Raw genomic sequence first — 12,902 nt, 5'->3', positions numbered from 1 at the left:
TTTTATTAAAATATGTAGTCCTTTTGCATTTAACGTAACTACCGAAATATTTAAGTTCATATTTACCCTCTTTCCACTTCTTACCTTTAAAAAAAAAAAAAAAAGATTTTATTTTTAAGTAATCTTCACACCCAATATGGAACTTGAACCCACAGCCCCAAGATCAAGACTTTCTCCACCACCTGAGCCAGCCAGGTGCCCCTCCATTTATTTTGTATTTGGCCCACCTGTTTTCTGTTTGATTTTTCCCTCTCTCAAAAAAGCATTATTTTGGATTAGTAAACAATTTGTATTAGTCCATTTTCTACTACTTTAGGTTGTTAGTAATGCATGATTTATTCTTTTAATGATTTCCATAGATACCACAACATGAATCTTGACTTATCAAAGTCTAACACAAATGATTAGTTTTTACCAATTTTCCAATTATGTTAAATATTTAGAACTCTGACTTTCTTTACCCATTTCTTTACTTACTCCATTTCTTATGTTATTGTTGTCATGATCTTCTTTTAAAACAATCATTTTATTTTATTAATTAATTAACTTGAGAGACAGAGTGTGTGTGTGAGTGGGGGAGGGGGCAGAGAGACAGAGAGAGAGAGAGAGAGAGAGAGAGCGCAAATCTTCAGCAAGCTCCACTCAGCACAAAGCTGGAGCCGGGGCTCAATCCCACGATCCTGGGATTATGACCTGAGCAGAAATCAAGAGTTGGATGCTCAACACACTAAACCACCCGGGCGCCCCATTGTGAAATTTAAAAGGAATTAAAGACAAAGATCGAGGGGCGCCTGGGTGGCGCAGTCGGTTAAGCGTCCGACTTCAGCCAGGTCACGATCTCGCACTCCGTGAGTTCGAGCCCCACGTCAGGCTCTGGGCTGATGGCTCGGAGCCTGGAGCCTGTTTCCGATTCTGTGTCTCCCTCTCTCTCTGCCCCTCCCCCGTTCATGCTCTGTCTCTCTCTGTCCCAAAAATAAATATACGTTAAAAAAAAAAAAAAAAAAAAAAAAAATAAAGACAAAGATCGTGACAGGGGTGCCCGGGTGGTGGGATTGGGCCCCTAGTCCAGCTCCATGCTGACGACAGCTCAGAGCCTGCTTGGGATTCTCTCTCCCCTTCTCTCTCTCCCCTCCCCCACATGTGCTCTCTCTTTCTCTTTCTCTCTCAAAATAAATAAATAAATAAATAAATATTAACAAAATAAATTCCACCAGACTTTATTATTCTTTTACATTCGTTATTAATTTATACTTACCCATTCCTTGAGGACTTGTCATTCTTTTTTGCATCTTCATGTTTCTGTCACTGTCTTTCTACCTGAAGAATCTTATGTTTTGTTTGTCTGAAAAAATTATTTCACATTTAAAATTTTTTAACTTTTTTCTTTTAAAAATATTCATGTATTTATGTATTTATTTATTTCTGAGAGAGAGAGAGAGAGAGAGCGAGAGAGAGAGAGAGAGAGAGAGAGAGAGAGAGAATCTTAAGCAGACTCCACACTTGGCATGGAGTACGACACAGGGTTTGTTCTCACGACACTGGGATCATGACCTGAGCTGAAAACAAGAGTCAGATGCTCAACCAACCAAGCTACCCAGGTGCCCCCAATTTTTTATTTTTTTTTTCTTTTTTATTTTTTTTATTATTTTTTTTTATTTTCAACGTTTTTATTTATTTTTGGGACAGACAGAGACAGAGCATGAACGGGGGAGGGGCAGAGAGAGAGGGAGACACAGAATCGGAAACAGGCTCCAGGCTCCGAGCCATCAGCCCAGAGCCTGATGCGGGGCTCGAACTCACAGACCGTGAGATCGTGACCTGGCTGAAGTCGGACGCTTAACAGACTGCGCCACCCAGGCGCCCCTAATTTTTTATTTTTGAAAAATTTTTTTGAACTAACTTTAAACTTACAGAAAAACTGAAAGGATACTATAAAGAAATCCTGTATGGCCCATATCCAGATTTATTAATTTTTAACAATGTGTCATATTGCTGTTATTATAATCTCGAGAGCTATTTGAGAATAATTTGCAAATATCATGTTCCTTTAGCCCTTAATACTTCAGTGAATAGTTCCCGAGAATAAAAGAATACTCTCTTATACAGTAGCTGTCAAATTCAGAGAATTTAACATGACGCATTGATCTAATCCAATTTTATCAATTGTCACAATAATGTTATTTATGACATTCCTCCCTTCCAGGATTACTTCTTGCATTAATTGTTATGCTTTTTTTTTCAGGATCCTTCCTTCTATTATAGATTCTCAGCCTTTCTTTGTCTTTCATGATGTAGATATTTTTGAAGATTAAAAGCTAGTTATTTTACATAATATCCCTCAATTTAAGTTTCTTGGATGTTTCCTTATGATTAGATTCAGGTTTTGCATTTTGGGCTGAAATAATATATAGATGCTATATTGTTAGGATTTCAAATATGGAGACACATTGTGTCTACCTGTTCCTTTTAAAAAAATTTTTTTTAAAATGTGTATTCAGTTTTGAGAGACAGAGAGAGACAGAGTGCGAGCAGGGGAGGGGCAGACAGAGGGAGACACAAAATCTGGAGCAGGCTCCAGGCTCTGAGCTATCAGCCCAGAGCCCGACACAGGGCTTGAACCCATGAACCTGGAGATCATGACCTGAGCCGAAGTTAGACACTTAACTGACTGAGCCACCAGGAGCCTCTCTACCTGTTCCTTATTGGTGATGTTAATTGTAATTAATCATTCGGTTAAGATATTGTCCAGTTTCTCCACTGATAGCTACTACTTTTTACTTCTGTAGTTAATAAATTCTTTATGGATAGATAGCTTTAACTCTGCAACATTCTATTTCTTATCAGACTCACTTGCCATAGATTTAGCATCTATACCAGTCAGGATGTCATCAGGAGACAGCACACCAGTAATGTGAACAGGGAAAATGTAATACAAAGAATTACTAACTAGTAAAAGGTGAGTAACTACTAAAAAGGATGAAAGACATCCAGAAGTATTAAGTGAAAAAAAAAAAAAAAAAAGCAGTTACTACCTCATGGCTCAAGGAGAGTACACATTGAAACATTGAAGTGACTAAGGATTTAGGACATCTCTCTCTCCCTCCCCCTTCTCCTGGCACCCCCACCCGGGTCAAAAAAAAAAAAAAAAAAAAAGGGCACCTGGGTGGCTCAGTCGGTTGAGCATCTGACTCTTTTTTTTTTTTTAATTTTTTAGTATTTATTTATTTTTGAGAGACAGAGACAGAGTGTGAGTGGGGGAGGGGGCAGAGAGAGAGGAAGACACAGAATCCGAAGCAGGTTCCAGGCTTCAAGCTGTCAGCACAGAGCCTGACGCGGGGCTGGAACCCACGAACTTGAACCTGGAGATCATGACCTGAGCTGAAGTCAGATGCTTAACTGACTGAGCCACCCAGGCGCCGCAACATCTGGCTCTTGGTATCGGCTCACGGCTAGTGGGAGCTAGCCCCGCATCAAGCTATGCACTCAAAGCGCGGAGGCTGCTTGGGATTCTCCCTCTCCCTCTCTCTCTGCCCTTTCTCTGCTCTCTCTCTCTCTCTCTCAAAATAAATAAAGTGTAAAAAAAAAAAAGTTAAAAAAAAAAGAAAGTTTAAATTCAGACTTTTTCAAAGATAGTGTGACTACCATAGGAATACACTCAGCTGCTGGTGGGCAGAGGCCAGAGTTTGCACAGAAATGACAACTGGGTGGGAAGAGTGTGGGCTGAATGTACGACTGTAGCTGGTGCGTTGAGGTCATTTGAAGTGCGTACTACTGGCCCTTCCACGCACCAGCCCACTGGCTCTCAAGCTGAGTGACTGAAGCCCCAACCAAAGTACTTTCCTAGGGTTAGCACATCACAGTGCCCCTCTGGCGCCCTCTATTGACAAAGCCTCACATTGACAGCTGGCAAAAGAAGTTTGCAGAGTGAGGAGAGGCTTGTAGCAGCTCTTCTAGACAAATGGTCTCTAAGGCGGAAAGAACTTCACTTCTAAAGGTTTGGGAGCTGGGGCTGACATGGCGTAATTGATTGCTGCTAGACATGGATAACCAGTCTTTCTGCCGAAGGATGGGGAGTAAGACAGGGGAGATTGCATATGAGCACTTTACCATTTTTTATTTTGTTAAGGCGTTATGTCAGATGCTTCATGTATATTGCCTCGACTCCTCATAAGAACCAAGAGTTGAGTATTATTAGCTACATTATACAGTTGAGGAGATTGAAGCTCAAAGATGTTAAATAACCTGTTCAAGACAGTGGCTGAGTAATGGGGCCAGAATTAAAATCCCTGCCTCCAGAGCTGACATTCTTGCTAGACTACCACAGTTTGGGTGACATTTAAATGAGTGGGATTCTCTTATAGGCCCCACCATGTGGACACCTCCAGGACAGAACCAAAGCTGGGTTTCTGAATTTATCCTGCTTGGCTTCTCTGGTGATCCCACGTTCAACAGGATCCTCTTCATTTCCTTCCTTCTCCTTTACCTGAGCTCAGTCCTGGGCAATGGACTCATCGTCGCCCTGATCTGCCTGGACATACAGCTTCACACACCCATGTACTTCTTCCTCTGCATCCTCTCCCTGCTAGATATGGGCTGTGTCACCACTACCATGCCCCAGATGTTGGTGCATCTCCTCGCTCGCTCTCAGACCATCTCCTTTGCCAGCTGTTGGCTGCAGATGTATGTGTTTGGTGCCTTGGGCCTAACTGAGTGTATTTTCTTCGTAGTCATGGCTTATGACCGATATGTGGCCATCTGCCACCCACTGCATTATACTGTCATCCTCAGCTGGGGCCTGTGCATACGACTGGCAGCTGGGACCTGGGCCTGTGGTTTCTTCTTCTCTCTGATCCATACTTTCCTCACCATGAGGCTGCCATACTGTGGGCCCAACATGGTCAACCACTACTTCTGTGAAGGCCCCTCAGTACGAAGCCTGGCTTGCATGGATACTCACCTTATTGAGATGGTAGACCTGGTCATCAGTGTCTTCATGGTTGTTGCCCCACTCTCCCTCATTCTGGCCTCCTACATCCGTATTGGCCAGACCATTATCAAGATCAAGTCTACACAGGGCCGCTGCAAGGCTTTCTCCACCTGTGCTTCCCATGTGACCGTGGTCACACTCTTCTATGCCCCAGCCACATACATCTATATGAGGCCCAACTCCAGCTATTCCCCTGAGCAAGACAAGCAGATCTCACTCTTTTATAATGTCTTCCCTGCCTTTCTCAACCCTGTGGTCTACAGTCTGAGGAACAAAGACATCAAGGGGGCTTTTCTCAAAGTGATGGGGTGGGGTAGGGTGCCCTGGTGAATTGGGAGACAGGAGAGGCCTGAGGTAGAATGTCCAATGCTAAAGAAAGGCACAACATTTATAAGGTATGCAAACAACATTGTGCATTGGAACCAATATAGCACTTGGTCAGTGGAACAAATGTGGTATGTGAAACCAACATGACAATCTTGATGAACTTGCTACATTGTGGTGCAATGACAAACAGCTGCATAATCTTAGTGGCTTACAACAGCAGAAGTTCATTTATTGCTCATCTTCCATGTCAGTTGTATGTGGACTGTGGCCTTCTGCCATTGGATTCTTGGATTCAATCTGAAAAAGGAGGCTCTATCTGGAATATCCCATTCTTATGACAGAGAGAAAGGCACATAAAAACTCTTAAAGTTTCTGCTCAGAAGTGACACAGATCTCTTTGCTGATATCCTATTGGCCAAAGCAAATGATATGGTCAAGCCCAATAGGAAAAGGACAGGAAGTATCTTCTTCCTACAGAAAAGTAACATGTCATATGGCAATGGGTATGGATATATAATTCTTCTATAGTGAGAGTGGCAATAACGGGGGTGATAACATTATCTAACACAATGGCACTGGAATGAATAGAATACATGTAATCAACATGAAACATGGTAATTGTAGGTGACATGGTACATGGACACGGTAGAAGGCCAAGATGATGTAGACAATCAAAGTGGTACATGTAACCAACGAATATCTGTAGCCGACATTGAAAATTAAGCTAATGGTATATGGAACCAAGGCTGCCCACAGGCTTGACTTGGTGCATGGAATCAATGTGGTTCATGGGTCTGATGTGGTATACTCTGCATTGTGTTGTCGAAGGACAAAGTACCTGACATTAAGTGACTTGGGTTCTAGTCCTAATCTTATAACATGTTTTATGACTTTGGGCAATTCACTTTCTTTCTCTGGATCTTACCTTACTCATCTATAAAATAAGCATGTTAAGTGTAGTGGTTTCTTTCTTGCTTTTTCTTTCTTTCTTTCTTCCTTCCTTCCTTCCTTCCTTCCTTCCTTCCTTCTTTCTTTCTTTTAGAAGGACAGAAAAACAGAGCACAAGCAGGGGAGGGGCAGGGAGAGAGGGAGACACAGAATCCCAAGCAGGCTTCAGACTCTGAGCTGTTAGCACAGAGCCTGACACAGGGCTTGAACCCATGAACCACGAGATCATGGCCTGAGCTGAAGTCGGACGCTCAACTGACTGAACCACCCAGGTGCCCCATATGTAATGGTTTCTAAGACCTCTGTGTCTCTAAAATTTTAGAAGAATAGAAGTTGCTGCCATTTGTAAACTAGACATACATAGCAGTGACTCTCATTCTTTCAAGGAATCTAAATGACATATGAAGCTAAGAATCCTGGCAAAGGGCCTCAGAGTTAGCATGAACATCCAACTTCCTTTCAGGTTTCATTGGTGGCTCAGAGGCCTCAGAGATGAGTTGATTCAGTTCCAGTATTTCGTGAGCATCCATTATAGTCCAGCCAGTGTCAGGCCTTGGGGAAACCAAGACAGGTATATGGAGAGATTTACAGTCATGTAATTACAATGCTTCTGGAACAACCCAAGAAGATGCCACAGTAACTCTGAAGGACCAAAGACTTCACAAGAGTGAGGTTCTCTCAATGGGTGCCAGACACAGAAGACCAGACTATACCTCACCCCACTCCTATCCACCACTGCATACCTCACCACTTTGTAAGCTCTCCAGAACTTGGAGTCAGGGAGAGAGGGATGGAAACCCCAAGAAGATTAGTATTATTTCTCCCACCACTGAGATGATAGCTCAAAATGGAAACTAAACTCAGTTACTGAGAAATGAAGGTGTAGTTATCTCAGGAAACAAGTAGCATTCTGTGATAGAGAAAAATGAAGGAGGAAAGCCTGCTTCCCAGGGCCTTACTTGGGAAGGAATTAAGGTTTAGCTGATACCTGAGGGTGAGAAGAGTCACCCGTGCAAAGAGCCAAGAAAAGGCATTTCAGGCAAAGGGATGCCAGGTACAAAAGTCCCAGGTCAGGAAAGAACTTTATATTTTCTGCAGAGCTGGAAGAAGGCCCATGTAGTCACAATAAAGTGAGAAGAGGCAGAGATGACATTGAGAAGTAGGCAGAGGACAGTCCTAATGAGCCCTGTAGATAGTGTTTACTTTTTTGCTCAGTGCAGTGGGAATGCTTGGATTCTTACTGGGGAGCAGTGCAGGTTTAGGGATGATGAGCTCCAGTGTGAGTGTGGCTTGAGGTGACCAGAAAGGAGATGGGATAAAAGGTCATCAGGATGAGCATGTCTGAGAACTCACAGGCCAAGAGTGAGAACAAAGAACTCCCTTTTAGAGAGGTACAGAGGGTGTGGCATCCCTAGGGAGAATTCCAGTTTGAGGATCCTTGGAGGGGTGGTTGCTGAATATGGGACTAAGATGGCAAAGAGAGGGAGAACTGGGGAAAGGGAGAAGTAGGGACTTGGGCAAGTGGGGAGATGAACAGAGTCTGGGAATAATAAATGACTAGAGAGTTCTTGGCTTCTGAGGTGATAGAGATTTCGTTTCTAGTACTTACGTGTGGAGTTGGGTGCTAGTATGGTCCTGAAGCATTTACTCAGAGGTGAAACAGGGCATTTGGGTGGGTGGGTACAGCTACACCAATAGGCTCCAGTACCTGGTATGACAAAGTTCCAGGCAGAGGGATTCAGGTAGAAAGTGAAGGGCCCCATGGATTATTAAGGTATTCCTTCCACCATCTGGGGAAGGAGTAAGGAGCTATGTGGTTGGTGGAGAGGACTTGCTAACTGATGAGAGGTTCTTCTGGCCTTGTGGGGAAGCAGGCTGCCTCAATAATGGGAGAGAAGTCTTCCTGGCTGTTGGAGTTCCTTCTAGAAGGTGGGAAGTCCACCTAGTGGCTCTTCTACAACTAGATAGTCAGGGGCCAGGGTAATGGAGAGATGAGTCTTGTGGCTAAAGTGTGATAAGGTTTCATTAAGTTTCTCTACTAGGACAGATTGCGACCATTCAAAATTCAGGGTGATAGTAGATTTTATCTTAACAATGATGAACAACCTGTATTTTTAAGCATCAAGGCTGAGGGATGGGGTGGAGGAAAGGTGGGGACACAGTATTTTCAGAAGAATGGCTTGTGAGACATAATGAGGGTTTGGGTTGAAGAGCACTTAGTGAGGGAGACCTGGGCATGGCTTGTGAAGGTGATAATAGTGGATGGTGGCAGTGAATGGGGAGATGCCAAAAGATGTAACAAGGAAAGAAGCAAGAACACTTAATGGCTTGGGTGTGTTGGTAAAACAGAGAAATCAAGGAAGCTAGCAAGGTTTTAAGCCAGCTTTACCACTATCTCTGCTTCCCTACAGTTTATTGATGGGAGCCAGCTGATTGCCAACTGTCATTCCCAAATCCGTGGCACTGCAGGAAGAAGTCATGGCCCTTGTCCTGCTGTAATTTGTGGGCTACAAACCAGCACAGTTCATAGGAGGCATATACGTACTTAGGGGTGGGGTTAGAAATTACTGTTGTTCAATAATTTCTCTGTTAACTTGAGTCTCAATGGGGTGGTTTTTGTGGTTTTTACTCCCTTTCCTGCTAAGCTTCCTAGAATTTTCTCTAGAGGCAACACTCTCAGATGGGCTTTTGCCTAATCACCTGGAATATTTCCCACCCTGAGCTCTAAATTTCCTGTATCCCCCTTTCTTCCGGAACTCTACCAAGTTCTCTCTAATCCTTAATCCTACAACACTGTTCTCTGGCCTAATCGAACCTCATTATCAAGCCGTCTCTTCCCATTGTACCAGTTATTATCTAGGCGGAAAGCCTGACCAATGCCCTTCATATCTCTACAATTCATCCTTTGCTCCTGTGATTTGGGGGCTTGATGTGTCCTGTTAATCCTTCTATGTGGTATCTGCCTGCTCTCCCCCAATGCCCAGCATCTCTCCTCAAGCCCCCTTCCTTACTACTTTCCAAAACAGGTTCAGCAAATGTCCTATAAGCAACTGTGAAATGCAAGGCCAAATATTTTCCTTCCAAATTCAAGTTACAATCACCATAACTTCCATTAATACCACAATTACTATTACTTTCTTTGCTGAGTTCAAAGCACCTTCAGTGACATCTGTTTGGATTGAATCTGTACCACTTTCATTGGAGCCTTCACTGTTTTATTGAGGACTATTAGTTAATGAAGGTTCAATAACTCTGAGGTTAAAGAGGCCTGATATTAATCACAAGGAGGCCTAATAGTTTTAAATTTCCTTTGTGTTTAAAGTGAGAATCTGACAATATTTTTCCATGGCATCATTTCATTGAATGCCTATCACTTGTATCCATTAGGCGATTTAGAATTTCAAATTCAAAGTCAAATTTGAAACAGAAAAGGCTGGGATAGTTCAATGGACTGTGGGAATTCAGAATCATGACAAGGATAAAATGAATGCCAGGAACTCCTGCCTCTTTTCCCCTTTTGTTCCCTGGTGGTAGAAAGAGTGAAGGCAAAATTTGGAGGAGATTTTGTGAAGGTTGTTAGGGGCTCTGCGTGAGAGCTTACCCCTCTGATTCCAGCTTCACTGGAGTGTTGCTTACCTTTCTTGGCACTGAAGTATTGTCTGCCTTTTTTTGTATGATAGGCACTGTGTGATCAGTACAATTTCTGAGATTCTGTGGAGCAACTTTTCTGTGCCTCTTCCAAGGTGCTGGGGACTCTAGGGGGCCACAGGTATGGGTGAAGGGGTCTGGCACTGGTAAGAGAAGTCAGCCCTACTCTGATCACTATATCCTGCTATACCTGTCAGTATCTTCTTGAATCAAGTACTCTAGTAACACATTATTACTCAGTTTAGATTTGAACAAATGTTTATTTAAAAAGCTCTATCATGTGAGAATATCAGTGAAAGTATCTGAGGAGTTCTGGCTGTTTGTAATCAGGGCCTCTTCAGTTGGTACCTTGAAAGGGTGTCATAATTTTTCTACAGTTTTGCCAGTTCAGAGTTCATAGGTTTCTTGGTGACAGACTCAAATTCACTAAATCCACACTAGAATGAGGTATACACAAATGCCAACTTCTTCATTTACAATGTTAGCTCTCCCTTTCCAGAGAGCAGAATGGCCCCTCTTTTGAAGCTGAAATGATCTCAATAGTTTGCTTGGTAATGGTGGTATTAGGAAAAAGAAGTAGAGCATGACAAGAAGAACGGCAGTGTTTATGTAAAGCATGCAATGCATCAAGCACTGTTTTGAGAACTTTACCTACATTAACTTCTCACAACAATCCTACAAGGTGATGGTTTGCTGCAAAGTATGAGCTCTGCCCCAGTATGGTATGGTTTGGGTGATGTTTCATCTGTATATCAAGAGACCCTCAAAATATCTCTTCACCACAGCAGGGGCTCGCTCTGTACCCTGGGACCCACACTCCCATGAAAGTGCTGGATAGACAATGACCAATTCCTGAATCCTGTTTCTAAGGTCACTTTTCCTTTCTCTTGAGACTATGTTTCTTTAGATCTGTTCATACTCCTGATTGAGATAAAATAAAGTCACTCATATGGGTCCTGTTAGTCTTTGTGTCCTGGCCATCCTGAGTTGATTTAATAGGCTCAATCTTCATGAACTCATTCATTCAATCATCAAATGTTAATGATACTTTGTGCCAGACCCTTTGCTGAGCCCTGGGAAACACATAAATCAGACACAGGTCCTGACTTGGCACCCTATCTACAGTTGGGTCTCTTGATGTTTGAGGATAGCTCACCTGCTGGAACCATCAACAGCTCCCACCCAGGCACCAACCTTACATATTATCTCCCATAATTCTCAGTCAGTGATTCATGCCTATCCATAGGGTGATGGAAGGGAATAGGGTGGAACATGTGGTTTCAGGTCTGGTTGTAGCCTTCTGTGCTCCAATGACCTCACTCAGAGGCCTTGCTTGAACCTGTTAACTTGAGGAAAGCCCTCTTCACATCTTTGTTTCTAAGGCTATAGATGATGGGATTGAGAAAGGCAGAGATAATATTGTAGAACAGAGCCAGTTTCTTGTCCCGCTCTGGGGAGGCATTGGCCCCGGGGTTCATGTACATAAACATGGCAGGTCCACAAAACATGGTGACCACAGTGATGTGGGAGGCACAGGTGGAGAAGGCCTTGAGTCGACCCTGAGCTGAGCGGATCTTCAAGATTGTGGCAAAGATGCGGACATAAGAGGCCAGAATGAAGGAGAGGGGTACCAGGAGAAGGATGAAGCCCAGGATAAAATCTACTTGGTCGTTTAGGGATGTGTCTGCACAGGCCAGCTTCAGAACAGCAGGGACCTCACAGAAGAAGTGATTGATCTCATTGGGGCCACAGTAGGGCAGGCGCATTGTGAAGACAGTGTAGACTAGGGAACAGCTGATACCCCACAGTCCACAAAAGATGGCCATTGCCCCACACAGCCATGGGGTCATGATAACCTTGTATCTGAGTGGATAACAGATGGCCACATATCTATCATAGGCCATAACAGAGAACAGCCAGCCCTCAGTGATGCCCAACACCAGAAAGATGTACATCTGGGCCACACACCCAACATAGGAGATAGTTTTCTTCTCGCAGATCAGATGCACCAACATCTGGGGCACAGTAGTGGTGACATAGCTCATGTCCAGAACGGAGAGGACACTGAGGAAGAAGTACATGGGTGTGTGGAGGCGGGAGTCCAAGTGAATCAAGGTGACAATGAGTCCATTGCCCAAAAGTGTAGAGAGGTAGAGAAAGAGGAAGATGTTGAAGAGGATTGTATTAATTTGGGAATCCCTGGAGAAGCCCAGAAGGATGAATTCAGACACAGAGCTGTGGTTGTCCCAGGGAAAGTTCTGCATTCTCCTTCAGCTGCAGAAAGAGAAATGAACTGACTAGTGGCCCAGCTTAGGATGCACATTCAGGTACAATGACCATTCAGTTGCTAGCAGCTGGTGTTTATTTGGATACTATTTGGGACTAATAGAAGTTCAAAGACTGAGGTCTAGTCAGAGTGAGGCCAGATTTAGGGAGGGGAGGGAAACCTTCATGGAATTTTCTGTTTCTCAGGCCCAAATCTTTTTTCAAGACCACCAGGGTCTCATTTTATTCTATCAGCCCCAGCAAGGCCACCTGTTTTCTTGTCTTTCAGGAGCTACAATCACATAATGCATTGCTTGGGGGCTCTTCTCCCCTAGTCCTGGCTATAGAGTGGGGTAATGATCCGAAGCTCTCCCATCCCTCTCCTTGAAAAACAAACACTCAGAACCCTTTCCTTTGTTGCTTTAACCTTCTGATCATTACAGTATAGAGGAGGTGAGTCAGAAATGTGAGAAAGATATATGACTCCAGAAACATTAAAATGTTTAGAAAAATTTTACTCAGGTCTGTGTTTCTTGAATCTTTTGGGCCTCTGGAAGCTTCCTCACATCCAATTTTATTTTAGACAAAGTTTTTCACCACTCTGCTTCATCCTGGCCTTACCCACAAATGAAGGGAAGGGTCTTCCTGCTTCACCCTAAAACTATAATAGAGGTAGAATAATAGCTATCTTTTTTTGCTTAAAGGCAGCTTTGGCATCTCTTAATCC

General features: G+C 43.4%; 2 protein-coding genes across 2 annotated transcripts; one reads left to right on the top strand and one right to left on the bottom strand.

Annotated features, from left to right (window-relative positions):
- Positions 1 to 4,369: 4,369 nt before the first annotated feature.
- On the top strand, positions 4,370 to 5,317 carry LOC124516588 (olfactory receptor 2A12-like). Its single transcript, XM_047086000.1, has one exon. It carries the CDS (start codon positions 4,370 to 4,372, stop codon positions 5,315 to 5,317), a length of 948 nt encoding a protein of 315 aa, XP_046941956.1.
- A 5,909-nt stretch (positions 5,318 to 11,226) lies between these two features.
- On the bottom strand, positions 11,227 to 12,174 carry LOC124516445 (putative olfactory receptor 2B3). Its single transcript, XM_047085775.1, has one exon. The coding sequence runs from the start codon at positions 12,172 to 12,174 to the stop codon at positions 11,227 to 11,229; it is 948 nt and encodes a 315-aa protein (XP_046941731.1).
- Between the last annotated feature and the right edge of the window lie 728 nt (positions 12,175 to 12,902).

This window comes from Lynx rufus, unplaced genomic scaffold (genome assembly GCF_022079265.1).
Source record: "Lynx rufus isolate CCGP_SWC_20201006 ecotype Redwood Valley unplaced genomic scaffold, mLynRuf1.p SCAF_2, whole genome shotgun sequence".
Lineage (NCBI taxonomy): Eukaryota > Metazoa > Chordata > Mammalia > Carnivora > Felidae > Lynx > Lynx rufus.
The sequence above is the reverse complement of the archived record's forward strand: the minus strand, read 5'-3'. Positions and strand labels throughout refer to the sequence as shown.